Consider the following 26,363-nt stretch of genomic DNA (forward strand, 5'->3'; position numbering starts at 1 on the left):
GTAACATTCACTGTCCAGAGGTAGGTTGCCAAAGTAAAGCAAAAACTATAGCGTCCCCACCTGGTTTTAAAATCGAGGGGGGAAAAACGTCTCGAAATCTTGTTTTTCTCTAAGAACTCAGTAAGAATCATCACGTGTTGTCATGAAACAATTTTCTTGTCCTTCAGAGGGTCAGATTTGATGCTGAAAAACAGAAAACGTATGAACGATGTTGCAAAAGGTTCTTTCGTTGGCTTAACTCTTGATAGTAAGGCTTGGTGACGTTGAGTCCTCTCCCCCATGCTCTTGACTGTGATGTAGAGTTCGTTGCCCGGAGCCTGCATGGTCTCCCTCCTCGGGCAGGACACCGAATCAAAGACCCAGGCTTGCAGCTGAGTGAGATGCCATGGCGTCCTTGGTGCCTGGTAAGCAGATGAATGGCTATGTGTTAAGGAGAGAGAGAGGCTTACCGATGGCCCGGATTTAGGTCGTTTTGATCAGATGGCCTGCGTACATAGTGAACAGGTAGATGACTTTGAGTTCCTGTGGCAGCCTGTCCCGCACCCTCACAAACACACACGTAACCCATTTCAGTTCAGAAATGATAGCTAAGGGGCCGTGAAGTGCAGCATGAGACCCCAGGCAGCAGAGTTTGGGGGACTGGGCCGGAAAGGGCACAGAGCGTCACAGGGTTGTACGTGAGGGAGACGTGGCTTACCTAGAGGTCGGGAGGAGAGGTGCTGATGCAATCGGTTGTGGCAAAGCCCTCGTGACACTCCCAGTCCAAAGCCGCCTGGGCTGCCGTGAGCACCGCTGACAGCTGACTGTGGTTTCATTCCGGGCCCGACGTCACCACGAACACGCTGCTTAGAAAAGGGCGTAAATGTCATCGTTTCAACTTTTGCTTTCATAGTGGTTTCCCTCCTCTTATTGAAAAAGTAAAATGTGCCTTGTGGAAATTAAAATGTAGGTTAGCAAAAAAGAGGAAAACAAAAAGCAACCATGGCCCCGATCCCTACAGATAATGTCTCTGCTGATGGTTCGGCCCATCTTCCCAAATAATACTTGGCTCTTCTCGTCTATACCCAACAAACTTCCTTTTTCTTTATTCTTTATTTCCTTTTCTTAGCAAAAGAGGGATGATGCAAAAACATGGAGAAAAAGCCTCCTTTTGCTCAACAATGAACTGCGAAGTTGCTGTTTATGTCCTGCACGTTCCCCTAGTAACCATTTCACGGCTACAGAGGCTTCTGCTGCGTGAATTTACCTAAAGTATTTTTAACCTTGTTAGATTGTTTCCATTTTTACATTTTATAGCAGTGTGTTGGTAAAATATTCTTGTAGAGAAATATCTGTAGGCATGTCATGTGATTTCCTTAAGCCAGATTCCTAGAATTTCTGGGCCAAACGATAGGTAAATTTTAAGGCTTTTTAATACGTGTTTCCAAATGACCCTCAATAACAGTCGAATCAAGTTACACTATAAACACAGAAGCACCAGCTTCCCTGAGCACGCCCAAGCACTGGGTATTGGCATCGCAAAACTTCCCATGTCGTTTCAATAAGAGAAAAATGGTGTTTACGATATGTTAATTTGTCGGGTTTTTTTTTTTTTTTTTTATGCATGTGTTTATTAAATATCTGTATTTCTTCTTTGGTGACTTGCCTCTATATTTCCTTTGGCCATTTTTCTTTAATAATCTTTTTCCTTTCGAATTTTGTGGTTGTTCAAAATACCCTTTTGTATTTATTTTTTAATGTCATTTATCGTGATTTTTATAATTTTGGGTTTTGAAATACTTTTAGATTAACGGCAGAGTTACGAAGATAGTACTGAGTTTCTGTGTGTGTGGCTTGTCGTGTTAACGTCTTCCGTGATCACACCTTCGCCTAAGCTGGGGTTTCTCAGTGTTGGCACTACGGACGCCTCGGGCTGGGTGATTCTTGCTTGCGGGGGGCCGTTCTGTGTATTGTAGGATGTTTAGCGGCGTCCTCAGCCTCTGCCCATGAGATGCTAGTAGCTCCTCTCCGTCTCCCTAGACATACAAACAAAAATGTCTTCGGACATAGCCAAACGCTCCCTGGCGAGCAAAATCACCCACAGCTGAGAATCACTGATCTTGAAATAAGTAATCAATAATGCTACAATCCTAGCAACTGAACTACAGACTTGATTCAGATTTCACCGGTTTTTCCACTAATATCCTTTTTCTGTTCCAGGATCCTGTCCAGGACACCACGTTGCATTTAGTCATCATGTCTGTTTATGGTAATTTTTGACATTCAGATATTATTATTGTCTTCTTAATCCTTCTCTCTCTGTTTTCACTGACAGGCTGAGATGGGCCTTCTCTGGCCCACGTTGCTCCCTAGCTCCTTCATTTAACCCTGTCATCCCTCCAGATAGATTTCCACAGGTGGCGGAAGGCCAGGATGTATTTTTCCGAAATGGCTTGCCAGTTGTCTACCAACTATCGATGAGATAATACATTATTTCTCTACTGGTTGGGAATGCCAGTCATATATTGGTGTTTACGCGAGGATTTCCCTGATTTATGCAGTTGTTTGCTTCTAGAAAATTTAATCCTACGATCCTACACTTTGTCATTTGTTTTTAATCAGTTATATTGAGATATAATTGACTTATATCAAAGTTTAACGTATATGCCCATATAACCAACACCACAACGAAACAGAATATTTCATCCACCTCAGAAAAACGTTTGGCCTCTTTGCCATCCATCTTCCCTCTTCCCTCAGCCCCGGAAAATGCTCATCTTCTTTCCGTCACTATTTTAGAATCTATAGAAATTGAAGCAAGCTCCACTTTCTTGGTGTAGGGTTTGTCCCCTCAGACCAATGCATTTGACGTCTTTCCTGCCGTCGCCTCTGAATTTAACTTCTCTCTGCCACTTTCGGGGGTTTCATTACAGAGATCGTCCACGTACTTTTAAAAATGTACCCTTAGTTATCTTATATTCTCAATGCTACTGCAAATGAATGATAGTGATTTTTAAAATTTTCATTTCCAACATTTTTTGCTTTCACATAGCCTGTATATAATTGCTTTATATCGTTATGACCTTGAATCCCGCAGCCTTGTTAAAAGCCCCTAATAATTATTCTGGTGTGTTTGTAGATTCCTCAAGATGTTCTATGTGCATAATATTATGTATAAATTGTTTCTGATAAATTTATTCTTGTGTTACATATTTTATCAAAATAATTTGTTATATGTTTTATCAGAATAAAGTTTATTTTGACTTTATTCTGATAAAATCTATAACATAAAATTTACCATTTTACCCATTTTTGCATGTACAGTTCTGTGATATTAAGTAAATTCACATTATTTTTTTCTGCAGTTACTACCATCTATCCACACCATTTTTTTCATCTTGCAAAACTGAAACTACCTATTAAACTCTAACTTCCCATTTCACCTGTCTTCCAGTCTCTGGCACCTCCGTTCCACTGTCTCTTTCTAGGACTTTAACTGCGGCAGGTGCCTTGTATAAGTGGCATTACACGGTATGTGTCCTTTCGTGACTGGCTTGTCTCACTGAGCGTAACATCTTTGCGGTGCGTCCATGTCGTAGTGTGCGTCGGAGCCGCCTTCCTTGTTGAGACCGAATAGGATTTATTCTGTTGCGTGCACACACCCCACTTCGTCTCTATCCATCTGTCAGTGACACCGGGGTCGCTCCCACCTTTTGGCTGTTGTGAATGGTGCTGCTATGAACATAGGTGGACAACCATTTGCCCGAGTCTCTGCTTTTAATTCTTTGGAGCATATAGCCAGGAACGGACTTGCTGGGTCGTGTGGCGAGTCTGTGTCTGATTTGCTGAGGAACCGCCACACGATCTTCGACAGCAGCCACGCCATCTTACATGCCCACTCGCAAAGCACAAGCTTTCCAGTTTCTCCGCTTCCTGTTCACACGTGTCACTTCCTGACTTTCTGACAGTAGCCATGCTGATGGGTATCTCGTGTGGTTTGGGCATGCGTTTTCCTAGTGATTCCCGAGAGACATTCAGTGTCCATCGGCCTCGTGTGTGTCTTTGGAGAAACGTCTATTCAAATCCTTTGTCCATTTTTTATTCAGGTTATTTCATTGTGTCCAGTCCTAATTTAATGAAAGCTTTTATTGCGCGTGTTGAATAATGATATACTTTTTATGTACCTATTGGGGTGGTAATAGAATTTTTCTCCTTTATTTTGTAAATATGGGAAATTACTTGATTTTCATATGTAAATCATATTTCTAGGTTAAAGTCTAGTTAGTCATGATACAGTATACTTTTTAAAATTAAATTTATTGATGGATTCTATTTGCTAATATTTTTAGAGATATTTCTAATATTTTTAGAGATATTTCTTCATTATGTGTTTAAGGAATATTAGTGTGTCATTTTCTTTTTTGAAATGTTTTGGTTTGGGTATTAAGAAAAATCAGCTTTATACAACGTACTGGGGAGTGTTCTCTATTTCTGGAAGAGACTTTGGAAGATTGATATTATTTCTCCCTAAGTGTTTGAGAGAAGTCACTGGTATAGTTATCTTGGCCTGAAGGGTTTCCTTGGGGAAGAGCTTGACTTATGAATGCAATTTCTTTAATTGCTCGATGACTCGTCAGGGCTCCTACTGATTCTGGAACCTGTTTGGTAATGTGTCTTCCCAGAAATTTGCCATTTCATCAAAGATGTTGAAGTTATTGCTATAAAGTTGTTCATAACATATTCTCATTTTCCTAGAATCTGTGGCACTGCTCCCTCATTTGTTCCTGATAACTGGTAATTTGTGTTTTCTCTTTTTACCTTAGTAGTCTAGCTAGAGGTCTATCCGTTTTATTGATTCTTTTTTCCCTAGGGATCGAGGTTTAATTTCACTGATTTTTCTCCATTGTTTATTTATTTTCTGTTAGATTTATTTCTGCTTTTGACCTTATTATTTCCTTTAGTCTATGAAATTTGTCCTAAATTTGCCCTCTTCTACTTCTAATTATTTAGCTTAAGAGCGAAGCTTAGATTAAAAAGGCTCATATCAAATGTTTTCCTGTAGTCATTTCAGGATATAAAGTTCCTTCGAATTTTGATACGTGTTTTTCTCATTTTCATTCAGTTGGAAATATCTTCTGTGTATACTCGACCAATGTCGCTTTCTTTTCATTGTATCTTCATACGAAGCTTTAATGTCTGAAAAGACAAGATACCAGTCCCTATCCTTTTTTTTATAAAATTTTAGAAGTTATTCTTATGTATTTTACTAGAAAATTTAGACCATTTACACTTATTTTGATTAACATATGTGGATTTTAAAAAATTGGCTCATTTAGGCTTTCTGTTTGTTCTTTCGATCGCTTTGATAGCCATGTGTTGAATTCATTTGCTTCTCATTCTATTTTTTTCTCTGATAGTTAGAAGTTAACCTTTATTACTTCAGGAACTATCTAGAAATTGTAATGTGAATTTAACAAAGCTGAAAGTCAATATTTTTAATCTTCAAAAGTTAGAACCTTAGAATACTTTAATTCCCATCACCCACCCCCAGACAGAAACATGATGGCTGTTGTATGTTTTTGTTCTATCTTGTTTTATTTTTGTGACTCCTACAACTTGAATGTTACTTTACACGATGTGTAATTTACTTCATATTTACCATTGCCCGAATCCCCCTTTATGCGTGTCAGATCTTTGTTGCTGATATCAGTTTACATCTTCCTAAAATGAATATTTTAGATATTCTTTTTGGTGGTTTATCAAAACAGAGATTTTGGTGATAAACTCTCTAAAGTTTGTTTGGGTATGAGGGAAAGTGGGAATTCTAAAAAGCATCTTTATTTCACCAGTGTCTTAAAAGAAGACTTTGCAAGGTATTCAATTCCATATTTACAATTATTTTCTCTTCACCCTTTGAAAATATATCCCAGTGCCTTGGGCTTCTGCCGTTGCTATGGAGAAGGCCACTATAAGTCTAATTGTCATAACTTTGTATCTTTTCTTTGAGCTGTTATCAAGATATTCTCTTCGTGCTTAGGGTTGTGCTCCATTTTGATGTTTGGAGATGTGGATTTCTTTTTTGTTATTTTCATGATTTGTCGTGCTTCATAAATCTGCTGGCCCTTGTATCATTAGTTCCGAAAATTTCTCAGCCATTTCTCCATTTCCTCTATTATCTTTTTTTCGGTTTTGACTACAATTACATGTGGCTTAATGACAAGGATATGTTCCGAGAAATGTGTCATGAGGTGATTTTGTTGAGCGAGCATCACAGAGTGCACTTACACACACTCGGATGGTCTAGCCTGCTGCACGCCTCGGCTGTGTGGTCTAGCCTGGTGCCGAGCACTGTAGGCAGTTGTAGCACGATGGTGTTTGCGCATCTAAACATATCGAAACATAGAAAGGGGACAGTAAAAACGGTATAAAAGATGACGTCGTGTGTGCGCGTGCGCATAAGTGTGGGGAGGGTAGGGGAGGACCGTGGGGGGAGGCTCCTTCGAGGGGGAGAGCGAATGTCAGGAGGAGAGAGGGAGGAAGGGAGACAAGGAAGGAAGGGAAAGGGGGAGCAAAGATCGAAGGAGACCAGAGGGACAAAGCTGGAGATGAGAAATGAAAAAAGGGGGGCGGAGAGCGAGAGAGGAAGAGGACGGCGGAAGTGAAACTAAGTAAGTTCGTGAGCACGTGTGTGCGTGTGTGCGTGTGCATGTGTGTGTGTGTGCGTGCACACGTGTGCGTGCGTGTTTGCACATGTGCATGTGTGCACATGTGTGTGTGCATATGTGTGCGTGTGTGCGTGTCTGCATGTGTGTGCGTGTGTGTCTGCATGTGTGTGCGTGTGCGTGTGCGTATGTGTGTGCATGTGTGCATGTGCACATGTGTGTGTGTTTGCATGTGTGTGTGCGCGCACACGTGTGCGTGTGTGCATGTGTGTGCATGTGTGTGCGTGTGTGTGCGTGTGCGTGCGTGTGTGCGCATGTGTGTGCGTGTGTGTGTGTGTAGGGCGGGTGTAGGCGATCAGGGGGTGAGTGAGGCTTCCCCCCTCACTTCCTTGCCAATTCTGGGCCCTAACAACAGCGGGGTGCAAGGTGGGTGAATGGCATGTTGATCTCATCCATTTAGGCCACCCAGAAACAGCAGTCAATTGCTCAGCTTACGCAGGTCCGGCCTTTTCTTTCAACTTTGCAAACAAACTTTTTCCTTATAATCCATGATAATCTTATGGAACCACCACGGTATATGCAGTTCCATCGCTGACTACTGTTGTTATGTGACGTGACTGTAGATATATTTTAACTCTCTATTTTCCTCTCTTCTAACCTGTCTTTCACATTTTCCATATACTTTATAATGCATTCGGTAAACATTTTTCAGGTTTATATTTTACTTCACTAATTCTATTTTCATCTATGTTTAAATTCATCTGTTTTAAATTTCAATTAATATGTTTTTCATTTCTGGGAGAGCTTTTTGAGTTTTTGAAATTCTGGTTTATTATATTAGTCTCTTGTTCCTCACTTATCGTTTTGATTAACTCTTTTATTCCTTCAAGCATCTCAGTTATTTTATATACCGTATCTGATATTTCTAATATCTGAGTTATATGTGGGTCTGATTCTACAATTCGATTTGGCTGCTGACTTTCACTAATGGTGGTTGTTTCTTGTATGTGTCATAATTCCTAGTTCATATATTATATTGTTACTATGATTCTGAGTTCGTGTTCATTGGAACTTTATCTGTGGAAATTCTTAGGTCCTAGATTAAGGATAAGTTTCAGAACCATAAATAATCCTTAATGTTTATCTTTGTGTGTACCTCTTCGACCGTACTTCGTCTTGTGTTCTTAAGCTCTGTTCCTGGAAGGAGTGAACATTTTTAAGGCTTTCGATTCTGTATTACCCATCGCTTTACGAAAACGTTGCATCCGTGTGCCCTGCCATTGACATTATGGGAGAGTTTGTCTCCACATATTCTCTCTAGAATCGAGCGCGTATATTTTTTTGCTTTCCTAATTTCATAGGTGAGGGATAGTATCTTATGCATGTTTAATTTCAAATTGCAAACAAAGGAGAATTGTTGGTTTGTAATTGGCCATGTATATTTCCTACTTTTGGAAATTGTCTCACATTCTCTCTCCCCTTCAGTTCCTTGCGGGTTAGGTTTTTTCCCAGGGGTCTTTCATGTACTAACTCGTTTATATCACTGGGGACCATGATGGGTAGCCTGCACCATTTAGGTCAGTGCGTAGGAACCCCTAAATCATTTCGAATGTGCATTTTACATTCCCACTATTATATTCTGACTTCTTTGTCTTTAGAGAATTTGTGTTTTGTGACAACACAGAAAATGATGCATCCAGAGGCAACAGGCACGTGCGCGAAGAGAACGAGAATGCAAAAGTAGCACCTTTTAAGTTTTTATTGAAAACAGTGCAGATGCACTACTGTCCTCGTGCTACTGGCGATATAGTAAAGGGAAAGAAAACTTTCTCCATCCCAGGGCACATTCAGGCGAGTGAGAATGAGCGAAAAGCACCATGAGTCAAGGTCGACCCTGTGGGGTAGTCAGACCCGATGCCGAGCCTGCAGAGTGACGGGAATTTGATTTCCAGAGTGAGAGCTGGTGACGTCTCAGGAAGAAGATGGCGTTGGTGGCACGGAGGGATGGAGGAGGATGTCCCGGGGGGCGGGAGCATCGCTGGCAGATACGGAAGCGCAGAGAGTCTTGGAGAATGACAAACGGAACATGTCCCCAGGTCCCCGGGGGCAGGGAGCATTGCGAACAGGATATGGTAATGGAAAAGAGGTTCAGGGCCCGGCAAGGAGGGCGATCCACACCGAAGACTTCAGGTCCCACCCTGCGCCGGCACGGAGCTCGCCAGGGCTGCGTGAGTGAAGTGACAATACCTGCATCCGAGTGGTATGAAAGCTGTGTTTATGGAGCCAATGCAGAAGTCTTATTCTGAAAATATACTCCCATTTCTTTAGAATTTCCTTATAAAAACACTCTAGCGATCTCGAATCACAAACCGAAAGCACGCATGTATTTTAAGACAGATTCGACTAGACTCAAACATCGCGGATCGTTCCAGGTTCAGCCTGGTGCTGGCACGTGAGCGTTCTGCTTTCATCCCGAGCTCCAGTCAAGGCAGCACACGGGCACCGAGTCCAGGATTAGCAGCGAGGGGACTGGAAGAGGGCTTTTAACATGATGTAATTGAATGTGAACCGTTAATTATATTATGAAACTTAAAGCACCAAAGCCTAAGTTTCAGCAGCTGAGTTGAATTAGTTCTTCAACCAAAGGAAATTAAGAGTATGAGATGGAAGACTTGCAAAGACCGGAATGCCAAGTGTTCCACTGCGTGTTTCCTCGGACTCCACCTGCTAGCGTGAAATGCCCTTAGTTTAATACCATGCGACTCTCAGCTGTCCCTGCCTTATTCAAAACCTGACAGCCACATGCCATGATCAACATGGTGAACCGTCTTGCTTTTTAAAAGATGTGTTTAATAACAGCTTTATTGGGATATAAACCACGTACCGTAACTGTCTTGCATCGTGTTGCTTTAGCCAACAATTATCTTCCAGACAGTACTTTTGAAATGCATCGAATTTCTGAATGTTGCATATCGTTACGTTATTTGGCAAGAGTATCTCATGTCGCAGGTGCAGGGAACTGAAAATTAAGAGTGGCCAAAACCAGACTTGTTCCTTAACTCCCATCTGCAGCAGAGAAATGTCCCTTTAAAAACTAAATGATTTTTTTTCCTGCAAGGAAATGCAGACCCCCTTCTAAATCTCAGACCGAGTCTGATCATCTTGTTTCCCCTAACGATACACCAGGGTTTGCTGTCTGGTCTGCCTGGCCTGTAAAGCTGATCTCCTGCCTTCTTCCTGAAATTGCCCTCACGTGGCTGGACTGGCGGTCATGTCAGAAATGGAAAATGTGTAATTTCAAATCCAGAGAGAAGCTGCAGCAACAACCACTCGCTGTTTCGGAAGTCAATGATTTCAGCCTCAGTGTAATCGATCCCTTTGCTTCTCGGTCTGCACTCTTCTGTTCTCCTGGCTGTTGTCTGATTTCCTACCCATCTGTGCCTCTGCCGAGATCGTGTGCGGAGAGAGGATGTGAAGTTGGAATGGATCAAACTCGCCACTTAGTTTAGGAAAGTTTTGGAGTAGAAAATGGCAGGCACTGAAGTCCGCGACGAAATGGTTGTAATTACACCTGTGCGTTCGAATGTTTGCTAATGTCCCGACCGCAGTGGGCTGGGGTGCACGTGGCCCTACATTCTCCCCCCTCCCCGTGTCCCTCTCAGGCAAGTGGATTTGCAGCGCCTGCCAATATGGGGCCCAGTTAGGGCAAGCAAGTCTTCCCCACCCCCCTGAGCAGAGTGAATGACTCAGGAAAAGTGCAGAAATGGCTCTGCCATTCAGGAATTGGGCTTAGTCTCAGGACAGTTTTGCCTTGAGGCCATTGAAATTGCGAGCGCCCCGGCTCCTCTAGAGTCACGTGCTTTTGCTATCATAAGAGTGAGAATGGAATTATCCCCAGGTCTAAGGCTTTTATCCTCTGTCACAAATTCCCAACTCGCCCGTTCCACGGGGCCGGTGGCCAGCTCTCTGCCCACATCACATCCCTAGTTCATTATAGAAATTGTAGCCATATAAGGTGCCTGAAAACACTTTAAATTCTTGAATTAATGTTTCCCTATAAGAAACTGTCGAAATTCCCCTGATGATACTTTTGGGTGGGGATTCTGTGTCTGTTCATCATCTCCTATTACCTGGGACACACGTGTGTCTTTCAAGATCTTGCTGAGCATCTCAGGGGCTAAAAGCCTTTACTGAGGACATGAGCCACCTCACATGATGATGTGTGAGTAACCTGGCAAGTATTTATTGAATGTCAGGTGTCATCTAGGTGTTAGGTACTACTGTAAGCAAAGCAAGATCCCTGCTCTCATGAGTGGCTAGAGAGAGACAACAGGTTGACGCATCAACGTGGGGAATCTCAAGAGGCGAGAAGAGCTTTTGCAGAGCACTGAACCCAGGCGATGTGTTGGAGTTGGCTACTTGTAGGCTTCTTGAGTGATCAGGAAAGGCGCGTCTGACTAAGTGATGTTTCAGCCGAGATCTTTATGATAAGCATGAGCCCACCTTGTAAAGATGGAGAGGACGAGCATTTTACTGATTTATTTTTATTTACACTTTTTAAATTTTTCAATTACCTTTAGCACACAACATTATATTCGTTTCAGGTGTACAACATGGTGATTAGATGTTTATTTAACTTACGAAGTGATCACCCCGATAAATCTAGTACCCATCTGACACCGTACATAGTTACTACAATCTTATTGACTGTATTCCTTGTGCTGTACAGTCTGCATCTCCATGACTGTTTTGTAATTATCAATTGTACTCCTTAACCTCTTGCCCCTTTTTCACCCCCAACCCCTCTCCCATCTGGCAACCATCAAAATGTCCTCTGTATCTGCGAATCTGTTTCTGTTTGTTTATTTTGTTCTTTAGGTTCCACGTGTGAGTGAAATCATAGGGCCTTTGTCTTTCTCTGTCTGACTCACTCCACTCAGCACAATACCCTCTAGGTCTATCCACGATGTTGCAGATGGCAAGAGTTTATTCTTTTTATGGCTGAGTAATATTCCACGGTATATGTGTACCACCTCTTCTTCATCCATTCACCTGTTGATGGATACTCAGGTAACTTCCCTATCTTGGCTTTTGTCAACAATGCCGTGATGAACATATGGATTCACAGTAGTGTTTTGTGTTTGTTCAGATGAATATCCACAGGTGGGATTCTGGGTCCTTCATTGACTAGTAGCCTTTGTTTTCATGTATTTTGTCTGGTATACGTATTTCTACCCCAGCTTTTTTTTTTTTTCCTGTTTCCGTTTTCATGGAATATCTCTTTCCTTTCCTTTCCTTTCAGTCTGTGTGTGTTTTGATCTGAAGCGAGTCTCTTGGAGGCAGCATATGGAAGGGTCTTGTTTTCTTATCCATTCAGCCGCCCTATCTTTTGATTGGAGTTTTTAATTCATTTATACTTAAAGTAATTGTTAATATGTAGTAGTTGCCATTTTATTAGTCATATTTTTTATCTTTTTTCCCTCCTTCTTCTTAAAGAAGTTCCTCTAACAGTTCTTGTAACACTGGTTTGGTGGTGATGAACTCCTTTAGCTTTTTCTTGTCTGGGAAGCTCTTTATCTGTTCTTTGATTCTAAATAATACCTTCGCTAGGTCTAGTAATCTTGGTCATATGTCCTTGCTTTTTATCACTTTGAACATTTCCTGCCAATCCCTTCTGGCCTACAAATTTTCTGCTGAGAAATCAATTGACGGTCTTATGGGAGCTCCCTTGTAGGTAACTAACTGTTCCTCTCTTGCTGCTTTTAAGATTCTATCTTTGTCTTTAAGCTTTGGTGTGGGCCTCTTTGGGTTCATCTTATTTGGGACTCTGAGCTTCCTGGGCTCCTATGTCTATTTCCTTCTCCAGGTTAAGGAAATTTGAGGACGAGCATTTTAGACGAAAGGAATCACTAGTGAAACCCCTTGATGTGACAAAGAACAGAGCTGGCACATTCCAGGGACAAGATTAAGGCCAGTGGGACTAGAAAGAAAGGGGGCAGGGAAGAGGCCCCATGAGCTCAGGGAGGTGGGCAAAAGCCAGGTCACGTCAGGAGAATTGTGATTTATTTTAGGCGGACGGAATCCCCACCTCAATCCCCATGGGAGGGATTTGAGCAGAGGAGTTCCATTTTCTCAAGATCTTAGGTAGAAGCAGGAAAGTCAACAGCAGGAGAGTCACTCAGGTGAGTGGCGAGGGGAGATGGAGAAGGGTGCATGCTTTATATAGAGTCAACAGGACTGATGGATTCCATGCGAAGTGGAGGAGAGAAAGGAATCAGGGTATCGCCTAGATTTGCGGGTAAATAGTCACTTAATTAAGGGACAGGGTGGCTGTTAGCTCAGGCCCCGCTTAATCATTTTCAAATGTGTGGGACAGTGAGCGGACAGCTGTCATGTTTTCCGATCCCTAAAGAAAGCCTTCAATGCCAGGCAGAGACCGATGTGTCTGTCGGTCCCCATGCAGTGGATGGAACTGTGTGTGGAGGCGTGGCCGTGTTTAAAGACGCCTGCAGATTCAAATAATGGGAAAAGTAAAATGATGCTCGATAGAAAGCTAGAAATGTTAATGCCAATAGAAAATTGAACAAATTTTGCCAGTTTTAGAAAATATTACGCTTGTGCAGGACAAGGTAGACCAGAAGTTCATTTTCAGTGTTGCTCTTCTGTGACACTTTAAGTTTGCCCCATGGTGCTGTTAGTATTTTGAATGGTATCAAATATCTTATCGCCACCTTTTCTTTGAACATGGAACTTTAAAAGGACAGTCGTGTTTTTTAAGTGTGATTTTGTTATCTCCAAGAAGTATTTTTTTTTAATCTTTGCCATACATAATTACAAATTTATAATGAGCATCATTAGGGAAATAGAATTCCCTTTTTAGTGATTTTCTTTATAGTAAACTTTCCTGGAACGCAGCTCTTATTTTGAACCTTAATATAGGGCCATTCCATAGCCTATGAGCTAATCAAAACTTTCAGTGTCCCGGTCATCAAAGAAAAGATGGGGTGTATTTTTTGAGGGATAAAAAAGGCATTACGTAAACCGTGCTCGTGTAATAAACTGAGCAGGCTTTCGTATTAGCCCACATCAAAACCTATTTAATGACAAGTAACCGATCTGCTCTTATAATCGAGAAAGGACTGGCTATCTTGGGCCGTGAATCTGTTTCCTTTTTGTTTGTGTTTTTACAATCCCAAATAGAAACAATACATATGTTTTCCTTCACCACGTTTTATTTTTAGAAAATCTGGAAAATGAAATGCCTTTGGTCCAACCACGTGACTCCCATTATCCTTAATAGGAGAAAGGCGTCTTCATGGAGGAAAATCGTCACCCCCAGTGTGTCCATAGCAGCTGGCTCGTGGCTGTGGGAAGGCCTCGCCACCCGCACACCGTCGGCTGTGTTCTAGCTGGGCGTGGAAGGCTATCTCCGGTTTACCCTGAAGACCCCAGATCTGGGTCGGGTGGGCTCTGCCATGCTCTTTGGGGATCCCAGGCCTTGTCGATTCTCCCCACATTCTCTTCCCCGATTCCCGGGTCCAGCTATGTGACCCTAGAGTTTGTCCCTTTGCGATAGGACTTTTCTGAGAAATTTTGAATGGTCGTATGCACGGGTTGACCTTGGACGACGGTGTTTGTTGCCCCCCAGTGCCTGGGGTCAGGTGGACATTTGACACAAATCTCACTGCACACTCCCCCTCTCCCCCAGTGCGGATGTCCAGCTGAATCTGACTAAAGTGGTCAGGGCGTCTTTGAAGGCCTCGAGGGTTATAGGAACTGTTCAGGAGGGGCTGGTGTTACCCCTTCCGACCGTTTTTGCTTTTGAAGTTAATGTAAGGGTCTCAGATCTTTTCCAGCGCCTGCAGGTGGCTCCCCATCCTTCTCTCTCACCTGCTCCCCAGTAGAAAAGGGGACTTACGCATTTAAGGGACAAAGCCAGAGCCAGTGGGGCTGGAGAGCAGGGTCCCTCCCTCAGAGCTCCCGCGGCACCGAGAAGATGGCCTGGTTCGACTCCCTCAAAGGACAGCTCTCATTTCACCGTGTAAGACGGCCACGCTGAGCTTCACTGGCCCTCATCCAGTGAGTCTGACAAAATGGGCAGCAAAAGCAGTCTTTGGGCACAGGGGCGGGACTGGGGTCAACGACTGAACAAATCGTATTCCTGCCTTTGTCTCTTTGTGTATATATTTTTTCTTAGATTTCAAATAAGGGACAGAGTCTGTTCCTATCACTTAAGGATCACATTTTTAAGGTCATGCCTTAGACATAGGTCATCTGGGGCTGGTTAAACTATAAGAAAGGCTCATTTTTGCGCAGCGCATTGTTCTTTTTGAGTTTTCACACTGTCGCATTTCCTCTTCACAAGGCGGGATGGTTATTGTCCCATGGTATGGATGAGTAACTCGAGGCCAGGTGGGCTGGGTGACTTGCGCACAGGCACACCATTGAGGCAGAACCAGGTGGAAGTAGATCCCAGCTCTCTGGGTGTGTCTTTCAAATTCTTTCCCTCTTTCGTAGTTCAAACACTTGCATCTTTCTGAAGTGACGTCGTGTTGCAAAGTTGGCCATTGCCTCTCCGATGGGCTCGCAGGTGCCTGATGAACTGAGCTGCCCTTGGGGGAGGTCGCAATAGCTGGTGACCCCTCTCTACTCGGCAGCAGATGATGAGAAGTGTAAACTGTGCTGAGGAGCGTCAGGACATCTTCATAAATAGAGCGCAGGATTTTACGAGCATGTTTATGCCATATCTGGCCAGTCAACAAACACAGTTACAGTGAGTCATATTTCAGAGTTACTGAGAAGTGAGTTTCAACTATACAAAAAACTGCTACTCTGTAAAGTTTTTTCTAACCTATCACAAATGACCATTTTTAAAAACGTTTAAGTTCAACCTAATTTTAGACTTAACAGAAATGGTGCAAAAAATAGCACACAGAGTCCCCTTGCCCCTCCCCACACCACGCTGCTAATGTGAGAGATGTTGGCAACCGCCATTTCAGGAGGCATTTTGCTTACATCAGCCAGGACAAAGCAACCTAAAGACAGTTTGCCTGAAAACACACTTTTTAAAGGATACTGGGCTTACTCTACAGTTTGACCCAAAAGATTTCTTTGACGCCCCAAATTTCTGAGAAACGTGGATGACTCAAAATATGGCAGAAACTGGACAGAACCAGAGACCATGAGACGTGGCAACTTCCCTCCCTGAGAAAAGCTTCCCTCCCTGAGGAAGTCTCCACTGGGGCATTTCGAGCTTTAAAGGCCTAATAAAAACCAACCGTGTTTTTCTCCTACTGTTTTGAAATTTAAAATAAGCTAGATAATCTGACGCCCCGAAAAGGGAGGGGGAATTGGTCCGGGAAAAGAAAGCGCAGATCCTACAGTCGTTCTGCATCATTCACCGCCGATGGTGCAAGTTTATTTAAAACAACACTCAGCCGTGTTAACTGAACATTTTAAAATGTCAGAAAGCAGTTATTCCCTCTTGTGCCAACATGAGACAGCTAGGAAGAGTAACAGTGCCTGGGACCTGTCTCCCCTCCCCAGATCGTGCATCAGACAGCGATCCAGGGACAGCTTGTAATTTTTAGCGCTTTTACCTTCTCCATATCGGTTCAGAACGATGATTTGCAATAAGACAGTGATAAGTTTATTTTCACAAAGGACTCCCTCCCCTCTGTAGGGCATAAGGGAAATGCTTTTATTAGACACAAATGCTCACTGTAGCATTTAAGAAACAGTTAAACCTATTTCCATTTTTCCGTACCTAAGTGGTCTCTCGGGGCAAGCCCATACACTAAATATGTTTTGTTTCTTATGACTTACTCTCAGTGACAAGAAAGAAATAATTCAGAAAGTCCACATTAAATGGAGGTGGTCGGAGGGGCGCGCGTCTGGGGCGGTGCCACCTGTTTATCTCATTGGGAAGTGATGGGCATCTGGGGAGGGAACGGGGCGTGAATGCCTGGGAAATGCCGAAGCCTCGTCATCCCGCCGGACGGAGGCAGAGAAAACCAGCCAGCATCGGGGGCCCGTTCTGGCCAAACTGGCTGTGGCCCGCCCGGCCCAATTCAGGCTTCTTTGGCTGCCGAATTTGTTCTTCGTTACTATTTTCATGTGACATGTGCTTCTCTTCAGAGGCCCTGGGGAGTCTCTTTCATTCTGATTTTCAAAAATAGTTCTTCAAAGGGAACAGTATTCTTAGAAGAAGATGCACACAGGGCCACGCGTTTCCAGCTGAGTTTGGGTTGACGGGATTGAGGTTTGTAAAAAGCTCTGAGAAAACCAGAAAAAAATGATGTCAGCCAGGTCAGGAAGTGCTTCTCGCGGTCCCAGCAGGGCTGAGAAGTAGAATCCAGAGCCTTTTCCACGGGAATCCTGCCGCCTTAGAATTCACTTCCTTTCCTGACACGGGACCCGGGAGGTATTTATAGCTTCCTAAAATGGGGTTTCCAGATCTCGTACTAGAAACGAGGGTCTGACGGGGGTTGGAGGGAAGACGGGCAGAGAGGCAGGAAGTGGAGGTATTGTGTGTCGGGAAGGCCCGTCTCCTTCCTGGCTCCGGCCCCACAAAGCCGCCAGATCAGGGACCCCTCACGACAGGTTCTGAAGACGTACCGAGAGGGGACTCCGCGATCGGTGCCCCCGGCAGCATGACGAGGCCCCTGGTTCTGTAGCCTGCACCTGACCCAGGCCGCGATCACATGCATTAAGCAACTCAGACCGACTCTTGTGTTCATTTCCTTCCTGACTCGGCACAAAATCAACCCGTTTCTGGCTTACGCCCAGTGACCGCTGAGTGTAGGTTAAAGATTTGCTTCTTCCAGCACCTGCCGGCATCCATCTTCATCTTAATTGTGTCCAGCGAGTCCCCAGAAAGGTCCCCATGCCCGTTTCCTGCTTATTTTTGTAACGAAGATGGAACGCAGTATATATTCAAAGCATTGCCTCGAAATAGCTGATGTTGGAGGCAGCCTCGCGATGTGGACGTTTGTGTTCGTCAGCCGATGTGCCCGCACCTGGCTCGGCTGCAGGGGTTAAGGCTGGAATGTGGCCCGGACGAGCCCTCGCTCGCTGCCGTGGCCGAGGCCTCCCTCAGCCGCCTGGGCGTGTTCGTGCAGTTAGAGATTCGTCCACGTTTGGTGTTTCGCTCCCTTTGACTTTCAGAACGGCCTTTTCTCTGTCCCTTTGACACGTTTATTAGCTAGAAGACCCTGCCGGGTTGCCCACCGGCTCCCACACGTCAGATCTGCTCACCGCTTGGTCATCGGGACTTCTCAGAACAGGTGACAGCACCCACCATCCAGTGCCGAGTCAGAATGGGCTGTTTGGAGACTCGGCCATGTTCTGCCCACGATGACGTCCGTGCGTGCTGAGCAGGGCCATTCTAACCCACGGGCCCGAGCCCCACGCCGAGGCCTCCGCTTCTCGTCTGGACAGACGGCAGGAGCAAGTGGGCCAGTGGTGCAGGAAGGTCCGCAGACCGTCTCGGGTACCCAGGGAGGGGACGGCCGGGCTGCAGGCTGAGTTCACGTGTTCTTCCCTTGGGCATTGCCCAAGGTCCCTCGTTTTGCAAACCGCGTTGAAAGGCTTGCTCTTTGAACAGACGAGTTAGGCTTCTTTATATTTATTGATGATGGATGTTTGTTGCTAACTTTGTCATACTTTTATAAGTATTTGTATTTTGTTATATTTGCAGTATGTATATTTCTAAGATATGACTTCTTTGCTTTTCTGATTTATGATTTTTGGGGGGTATTTAAGAAGGCTTGCCTTTTCATTCTAGTGGCTACGTTTGTACTTACACAGTTTTGAGAGTCCTTAGTCCCTGGCCCGAGAGCAGCTGAGCGGATGGGAGAGGCTGGGACGCCAGAGGCTGACTCGGCGTCCCCGAGACCCTGACGTTCACACTCGTGCTCCCCCGTGGGCACGTGGCAGCGTTGCACGGCCCTCTGCTTTCACATTACGCTTTGGCCGTAGAAACTCTGGGCAGCTGGACGCCCTGATGGGCAGCGCGGCCCGTCTGGGCTCCCTTCCCCCAGCTCCATGGTCGTGGCGGCAGAGGCCAAAGTTGAGCCTCCAGCAGCCTTCCTGGGTGCGGTGACGAGCAGAGCCCCTTGGGGCTGGCCCAGGCACGTGCCGTGTGCTGCACTCACGTGGGGATCCGTTTGGTGGCTGTGGGGGTGCCGGAGAGTCTGGGCCAGCGGGTCAGAGGTAGGATGTGAGTTGCTGGCTCTTGGATTTGCAGATGACATTTTTAGCAGCGAGGTGCTAAGCCAGCAAAGTTTGTTTCTGTTCTTCGTTTTTTACCTGCCACATAACCTCACCTAGAAATTCTCAAAGTGCGGTTCCCGGAACAGCACCCAGCACGGCCAGGGAGCTCGGACACGAGCATGTCTGGGGCCCACTGTGCACCTGCCAAGCTGGAAACTGGAGCCGGGCCCCAGATTCTGGGTGATTACATGACCCAAATGCACGCGACCACTAACTAAGCTAGCGATCCGGACCCGTGCCTCGCTACACGGGGGTCGCATCAGCCAGGGCTTGTGGTTCGCTTTGAGTAACTAGAGATCCAGAAAGCGCTAGATTGGAAATGTAAGGGATCACTTTTGATGTTAAAGAAACCCAGGGGTGGGTGGTCTGGGACGTGTGAGGGAGGCCCACGGTGTCATCAAGAACCCGGGCATCGGCTTTCTGCTCTGCTTTCCTTCAGGTCTGACACACGTCATTACACTTGGGGCAGCTGCCAGAGCTCTAGCCATCACATCCGCACACCTAGAGTGAATACCAGCTGGAGATCCCTTCTTGAGACCCTGCTGGAAGTTCTCCCAAAGGACATCTGCTTACTTCTCGCTGGCCGGAGCAGTTGTCTATGACACTGAAATCCTGGTTTTAGCTGGGCCCATTGTCACCTTGAACAAATTAAAGAGTCTCTAAAGAAAAAAAAGACAAGAATGCATAGCGGGTAGGCGACCCGCCGATTCCGCCACGGGGATGGTGGGGGCTTGACGCTTCAGTGACGATGGATAAAAGGCCTGAGCCAGCAGCATTGTGCGAGCGGGCAGAGTGAGGGTAGGCGGCTGTAATTTCCTAGTTCAGGGGGGAAGCGGATCTGGTGCAGATGCAGTCCAGCTGTGGAGCGTGGATGCGCTGAGGGCTGGCGTGGAGTCGTGGTCACTGGTTGTAGGAGGGACACTGGAGTGGAGGGTCCCTTGCAGGAGGGCACGGATTTTGCTTTCCCTGTTACATCGCAAGTGCCCTGTAACAGCGCCTAGCACAGAGGAGGTCCCCAGTAAAGAGTAGTTACAGATAAGGTGGTCAAGCGTTTTGTTTGAGAGCGAACACCACCGACAAACCTTGTTTTTCCCCTCCCTGGAGTACTGAAAACTCAGATGAGAATAATGGGTGAAAGTCTGACCCGGAAGCCCCGCCCCCCCCTTTCTAGATACTCTTTAGGGGGAGGGATAATATGTATTCTTTTCTGTAGCAACTAGATACATGAGCCTTTACTGTAAATGACAGTTGCATGCACAATTCCCTATGTGGTCTCTTGAAATTTGATCCTAAAACAATAATAACAACTAGACTGCAATTGTTCCTCTTTCTCTGAAATCGCTAAGTTCTTCTGAATCCTGGCTTGCCTATCTGTGTCCTCACACCGTATTGACATCTTAACTACAGTTTCCCTCCCTCACCGTCTGCCCTGGGTTCTAAGAAGGGAAGGCTGTTTTCATAGATCGGTAGCTGCTGCCACCGAGTCCGTCGTATTTCTTGGTCATCACTCCTTCCCCCCGTTAAGTCCACTCCTTTAGGGAGAGACGAGGTTCCGATGTTTGATGAGGGTAGCAGGAGAAGCCTGCTCACTGTCTAGGAGAGGCCGACACGGTGGGAAGTCCCACTCCCGGAAAGGACGCACTCCCTGCTCCCCGTGCGCGGGGACAGCCCTTCATCCTCGCCGTCCCATCCCCAGGCTGCCCGTTCCCCTGGCCTCTCTGTTTCTCCTCCTTTTTCTTCCTGAGGGCACCAGCTCCAGCTCTGCTCCTGCTGTGCGGATTGGCCCTGGGACTTGTGGGCCCCAAACACAGCTCGCTATTCCTGATGTCTCTGGCGGGAGCTGTTATCCGACTTACTACCCCTCCCTGGGCTTCGGCATCTCCACATAGAAATTTAACAGAAATATGCTGATTTTATGCAGAAGTCCAGATCGGGTGGGATTCAGGGCACCAAACAAAGACCCGTTTCCACGTGAGGAAGTCAGCTTTAACCCGCAGCCAGAGGGTGACAATTGACCAGTAAAAAGACGAAACGTCCACCAGCCCTGTCGGTTATAGAAGGCTATTCTCCTTTGCTGCGTGCACAAGGAAACGGTTTGTTTCTGTGGGCCACCAACTCTTTTATTTTATCTGCCATGTGTTTGCACTGTAATTCAGGTAGTTTGAAATGTTCTCTCTCGTTAAAGGGAAAAAAATCAAGCCAACGGCAGTCGCTGGGGAGTCGTGTGCGCGGGGACTGCTCTGGGTTGCTGCCTCCCCTTTCTCTGGAGCCGGCTCTTTGCTGGGGTGTTAGCATGTTTCACACAGAGACCACCCTGTCTGTCCCCTGGGCAGCAGCCTCCCATGTCTCAGAGCCAAACTCGAGGACAGCAAAGTCCTGCCTCAAGTGAGGAGTGTCCTCGATTCACCCCCAGGTGCCATTCAGAGCGGCGTTCCAACTGCTTGACACACAGTCCTAGCCAGCTCACTTCTTTGGTTTCCATTTGGATACAGTGGCAGGGTTTGCTGGAGGACAGCCCACAGGTGAGGCAGGAAGGTGAGACAGGTAAACTATATGTTAAACAGACACAAGAGCTTTTAGAAGCTGGAGGGTTATCTGGGGCCACTTAGGGTAGTGGCAGTTAACAGTGGACCTTTGGGAGACGGATCCTGAGACTCACCCTGGATTTTTATTGATCAGCCACCCGGCACACTGAGACAGCTTCAGTCAGTGTATTTCTGAGACACGGCTGGTTGTGAGTTGGTCCAGCTTTTGAGGGGAGAAACCAGCACCAGTAGGAACGTTAAGATGTGGGAGTGAATGGGTGCCCTGGATGCCAGGAAGCCTGCTTTGCTCAGAGACGGCTCTGTAGTTGATTGGCAGGAAGGTGACCAGAGGGGAGCCCAGAGCTTTCGAGCAGATCTTTCTCCAGCTGAACAAGCGTTCTCAGGAGCCGAAGCGTCATCTTCAACGCGGAACACCCATAACAAATTCCAAACCAGTCTGGAGACGAATGAGTCTAAACTGCGTTCTCTGTGTTATTTACGTGCCCCGGGCTGTCCCGGGTGCCCGGTCAGCTCTGCTCCCTGGGCTCGTGATTCGTGTTTCGTTTTCGTGGCTCGCTCCTCTTCCTCCTCCGATTTCGCTGACAGCCTGGCTGCTGTGCTGGCGCCTCTCCTCAGCACCTACTCTGAGCTTCTTAAGTTCCTCTTGTGGCCAAATCGCCACCATTCGTGGAATCGTGCGCAGATGGGAAGGGGAGGTAGCTAGTGTCTCAGTAGGAGGTCATCTAAGAACAGAAAGATTAGATATCCCCTGAATAATTGGAAAGAAGCCGTAAAGTGCCTCTCTTTTCTGTCACACTGGTTGATCGTGATATTTTCTGACCGACAGAGGTGAAAGGTCATGGAGCAGAGGCGCCTTTTCCTCCTCCTGTCTTAAGGGCCGGTGTGGGCCAGCGGGGCCTGGGCTCGCCCAGGCTTGTGTCTCTCCTCAGCTGGCCTCCGTGCTGTGTCCGCGAGGTCCCTGCTCTCCCCTCCCTGGCCCGCACGTGGTCAGCTCAGGACTCACTCTTCAGCACGGAGAAGTGTCCTGTTGTAACTCGTCCCTAAGGCCTGCAGTTGGACGGGGTGAGGTCAGAAACAGGAAATCAGAGCAGCCCAGTGCCCTGCCCCTCCCCCCGCCCTCCAGCCCCACCTTCTGCCTGTCACCAGCCCCCCGTTTCCAGGGCTCGATCCGGGCTTCCCGCCCTCTTCCTCAGAACCCTACCAGCCCATCACCTCCGGGGAAGCTGTGCCCCAGCCAGTCTGCTGAACTCGTTTCTCTCGAAAGCTTCGGTCTCACAGCCATGATGTCCTCCCCTTGAAATGGCTAGCTCTGGGCTTGCCACTCAGATTTTCGGTCTTGAAAGTAGGTTGTTCACAGATGCCGACCTACGTGGGACAATTATAGACAAAAGCAATGGATCGAGTAGCACAAACTTCAAGTGAGCGGTTGTGTCCGGAAGCTCAGACGTGACATCTGAAACTCAGGGACTGTCGTGTCTCAGTCTGGGCGGGTGAGTGGGCGCTCTGTTAAATACCTTTAAATTATAGATATGATGCATTTCACGATAAAAATGAGCTTGAGAAAAGCATAAATGGGCGCTGTGTTATGGTCCAGGGGTTCTCGGAGTCAAAGGTGGGAGCTTACTAGAAGGAATTCATGACGGTCGGCAGGATCTTCTTGTCGGTTTGGAGCTATACTAACTCGTAGGCTAGTGTGTTTTAGAAAAGGGGGTAGAGGGACAGTCACTCTTCAACGGAGACCTGCAATGCCCAGCTCCTCCAGGAGCCAGGCTTCGAGTTTCAGGCTAAGAAACAGAAAGCCTAGCAGAGGAGGCGGCTTTGTTCATGTTCCATCTAATACAGGCAAAGCCTGTGGTGGCAACGGGTCTTCCGTGCGGCGATAGAGTTTGAAATGTGGGCGTGAGTAGAGAACTCTGGGTCCGCCCTGCATGCAGAGCGTGTCGGGGTGAGGCCATGCTGCCTTGCCTGGAGAAGCCCCTCCTAAGGACAATTTCATGGCTGACCACTGTATTTTCAGAAGCTACAAAAAGAGTCCTGATCAGTAACTTGTCAAAAAAGTCCTTCTTTGGCTGCATATTCTTTTCCTCCCGCAGGCCACCTACATTCCACTTCCTGGGAGCTGATTTAACCCTTCCAAGTCGCAAGTGGAACCTCTGACTTGCACAGACTCGTTCACACGAGAATCTTCACTCAGGCAGAGAGATAGATAATTGATAGGTAGGTAGGTATAGAGATAGAGAAATAGACAGATCTCTACAAGTCTGTACGTAAATACATTGACTGAAGCGCCTCACGCCTCACGCCAGAATGGGAGTAGCAGATTGGGAATAACGCCATCATTTTTTTCGGATACTTTCTGTGTACACGCATCGGGACCTGGAGATACTTCACCTGCGTTTGGTTTGTCCGTTTATAAGAACATGGGAAGCTGGGTTCACACCTTGTTGACTCGCCTGCCTCGGATCCCACAGCCAAGAAGCTCGGACAGAGGACCATCTGGATGCCACGTTCTTCCTGCTGCCCTGCACGCCAAACCTCACTCAGCCTGTTCCCCTCGTCAGGGACACCAGGACTTGGGGACAGAGGGGTGAGAACAAATTGCAGACAGCCGAGACATTTTAAGAGAGGCCACTATTAAAATTAAAGCCAGAAGTCATGGGCTCATTTCATTTTTGTGTGTTAGGCATTTGCGAAAATGTAGTGAATCTAATAAGAGACTTGATTATGCCAGTAGTCCCCAGGAGTGACTCTGCCCCAGCGCGTGAGGAGGTTTGGACGCATCCTGTGGGTGACAGGGCTTTCCAGTTGGGGCCAGTCCCACCCACGTAGGAGAGGAGGCCTGGCAAAGAGTCACTGCCTTATTTAAAATGCATAACTCCTTAAAATCGAGAGAGTATTCCAAACGAAAAAACGGAAATAACAAAGAGTATAAAAGAGGCAAAGAAAGTTTCTCTCCCGCTCCCCGTCGCTTGTCCTGCCTTGTCCCCCTCCGAGGCGATGCTGTTTCTGGCAACTTCTGGGTCCTTCCAGAGATATTCTGAGCATAGCAGCATTTAAGGGGGAAGCTGACCCGACATGCTGTCCTGCATTTTGCTTTGTTCACGTGATAATGTATCTTAGAGATTGTCCCATGTGGACACAGGAATGTCTGCCTTATTTTTTTTACACGCTGCAAAGCGTGGATGGGCATCGGTGGATTCCAGACTTTTGATATTACAATGTGGCAACAAGCAACACATTGTCCACATGTTAGATCCACACCCTTATTAGAAGTGCACAGAGTGACCCCGTAAATTACCTCCCGTAGTACTAAGCCTGCAACAATGTTCTTGCCATAGTACGTAAGCCTGCAACAATGTTTCTGGAATAATAAGGATAACTAGCCTTTATTAAATGGTTACTATGTGTTAGGCATGTGTCAGGTACTGTGCTAACTTAGCACCTTACACAGATCATTATTATACGATTACATCGGTATTCATATTTAATATGTTAATAATATAAATGTCACATAAAATACAGTTACATGAAGTGTATATTTATTATAAACATATAGACATTTATCATAAAAAGTAGATAATACAATAATAATAAAATAGGCACTATTTAATATTATTACTTCGTTATCATTATCGTAGTGACTTGATTTTACAGACCGGATAGCTTGTAAGGTGGAGACAGGGTTTGAACCCGGGTATCTGGCCCCAGAGTCAATATGCTCGACTCCATTGCCTATTGTCAAGGTCACTTGTGTCCCTAGAGAGCACCAGCAAACACACTCTCTTTGGAGCCAAGTGCAGGAGAGCAGCGAGTACCGTGGAGCTTGTAAGTGGTCTCGGGGAAGGCGCTTCGGGGATGACGGTCACCTGTCGAGTGCTGTGAGAGCCACACGTGCCAGCCACTGATGGCTCTGTCCCCCACCGGGCGGTGCTGTCGCCACCTGCCTGTCCCCAGGAGTGGCGTGCAGGAGTCGGGACGAGAGACGTGCGCTCGCCAGGGGTCTTGAGCACAACTCTCATTTTATTTTTAGTAGAAACAAAAGTATTTTCTGGAAGCAGCGAGAAGCAGCGAGAAGCACGCATGACCGTGTCTGCTCCCCCCATGGAATGGAAGCTGCTCGGAGATTCCCTTGCCGCTGGGCTGAGCTCTCCAAGCAACGACCTTGCTGAGCCCGCAGAGCCTCGACGGCAGAGCTTTCTGGAACCCGGCATCCCTTTACCTGGCTTCCTTTGCCCTTTACAAGATGCGCGCGCACGTCCACAGGAGGACAGTGGTGTTCGGATAGGAGGCGCGTCTCCCGGAGGTAAGGAGCGAGGGAGGCAGGGCTGGAATGACTCCTCCGTGACAGAATGCGGCACCATGTCTTCCTGGGCCCGATTCACACGCGCTCACCTCGTGAAGCTGCCCCTTCGCCACTGTGCCAGCAGAGGAAGCAGGGCCGGCAGGTTTCCGTGGTGGCCTCTACCTTTCGAGCATGAAAAAGGCAATGAAAGGCAGCCCCTCGTGGGGCGAGGATTCCCAGCCCTGCCGTGTGCAAGGCCGGTGTCGCCAGAGGCTGAGAAGGTGACTGGCAGGTGCACGGCAGGCTCTCAGGCTTAGCTAGGGAAGGTTCGAGATGCCGAGGTGGCTGCTCTGAAGGCAGCAGGGCCACCAGGCTGCCTGTGATCCTCCGTAGTTGACGACCAGGGATGATGGCTGTGGCTGCTGGCCCCGACATGTGCCCAGCACTTAACAAGCATGAGTGCCCTGGCCCTCGCCGTGCCCTTGAGGTGGGTCCCCGTGCCAGCCTCTCACACAGGAGGGAACCCACGATTCAAGCCAGGCCATCATTGCCGGAAAGGCCAAGTGGCTGACCCCTAGCGATGTCGCCGTGAGGGCTGAAACAGCAAAGGACAGAAAAATA

General features: G+C 46.7%; 1 protein-coding gene across 2 annotated transcripts in view; it reads left to right on the top strand.

Moving 5' to 3' along the window:
* Positions 1-26,363, top strand: part of CUNH10orf90 (chromosome unknown C10orf90 homolog) — a 181,023-nt gene that overhangs the window by 134,636 nt on the left and 20,024 nt on the right. Inside the window, exon 5 of one of the 2 annotated variants that reach the window (XM_025047552.1) lies at positions 25,491-25,763. The exons of the other annotated variant lie outside the window; for it this stretch is intronic. Coding sequence (XP_024903320.1) covers positions 25,491-25,763 — 273 coding nt within the window. The remainder of the gene's footprint in view (positions 1-25,490; positions 25,764-26,363) is intronic. 2 annotated transcript variants of the gene reach the window in all.

This window comes from Pteropus alecto, unplaced genomic scaffold (assembly GCF_000325575.1).
Source record: "Pteropus alecto unplaced genomic scaffold, ASM32557v1 scaffold74, whole genome shotgun sequence".
NCBI classification, from domain to species: Eukaryota; Metazoa; Chordata; class Mammalia; order Chiroptera; family Pteropodidae; genus Pteropus; species Pteropus alecto.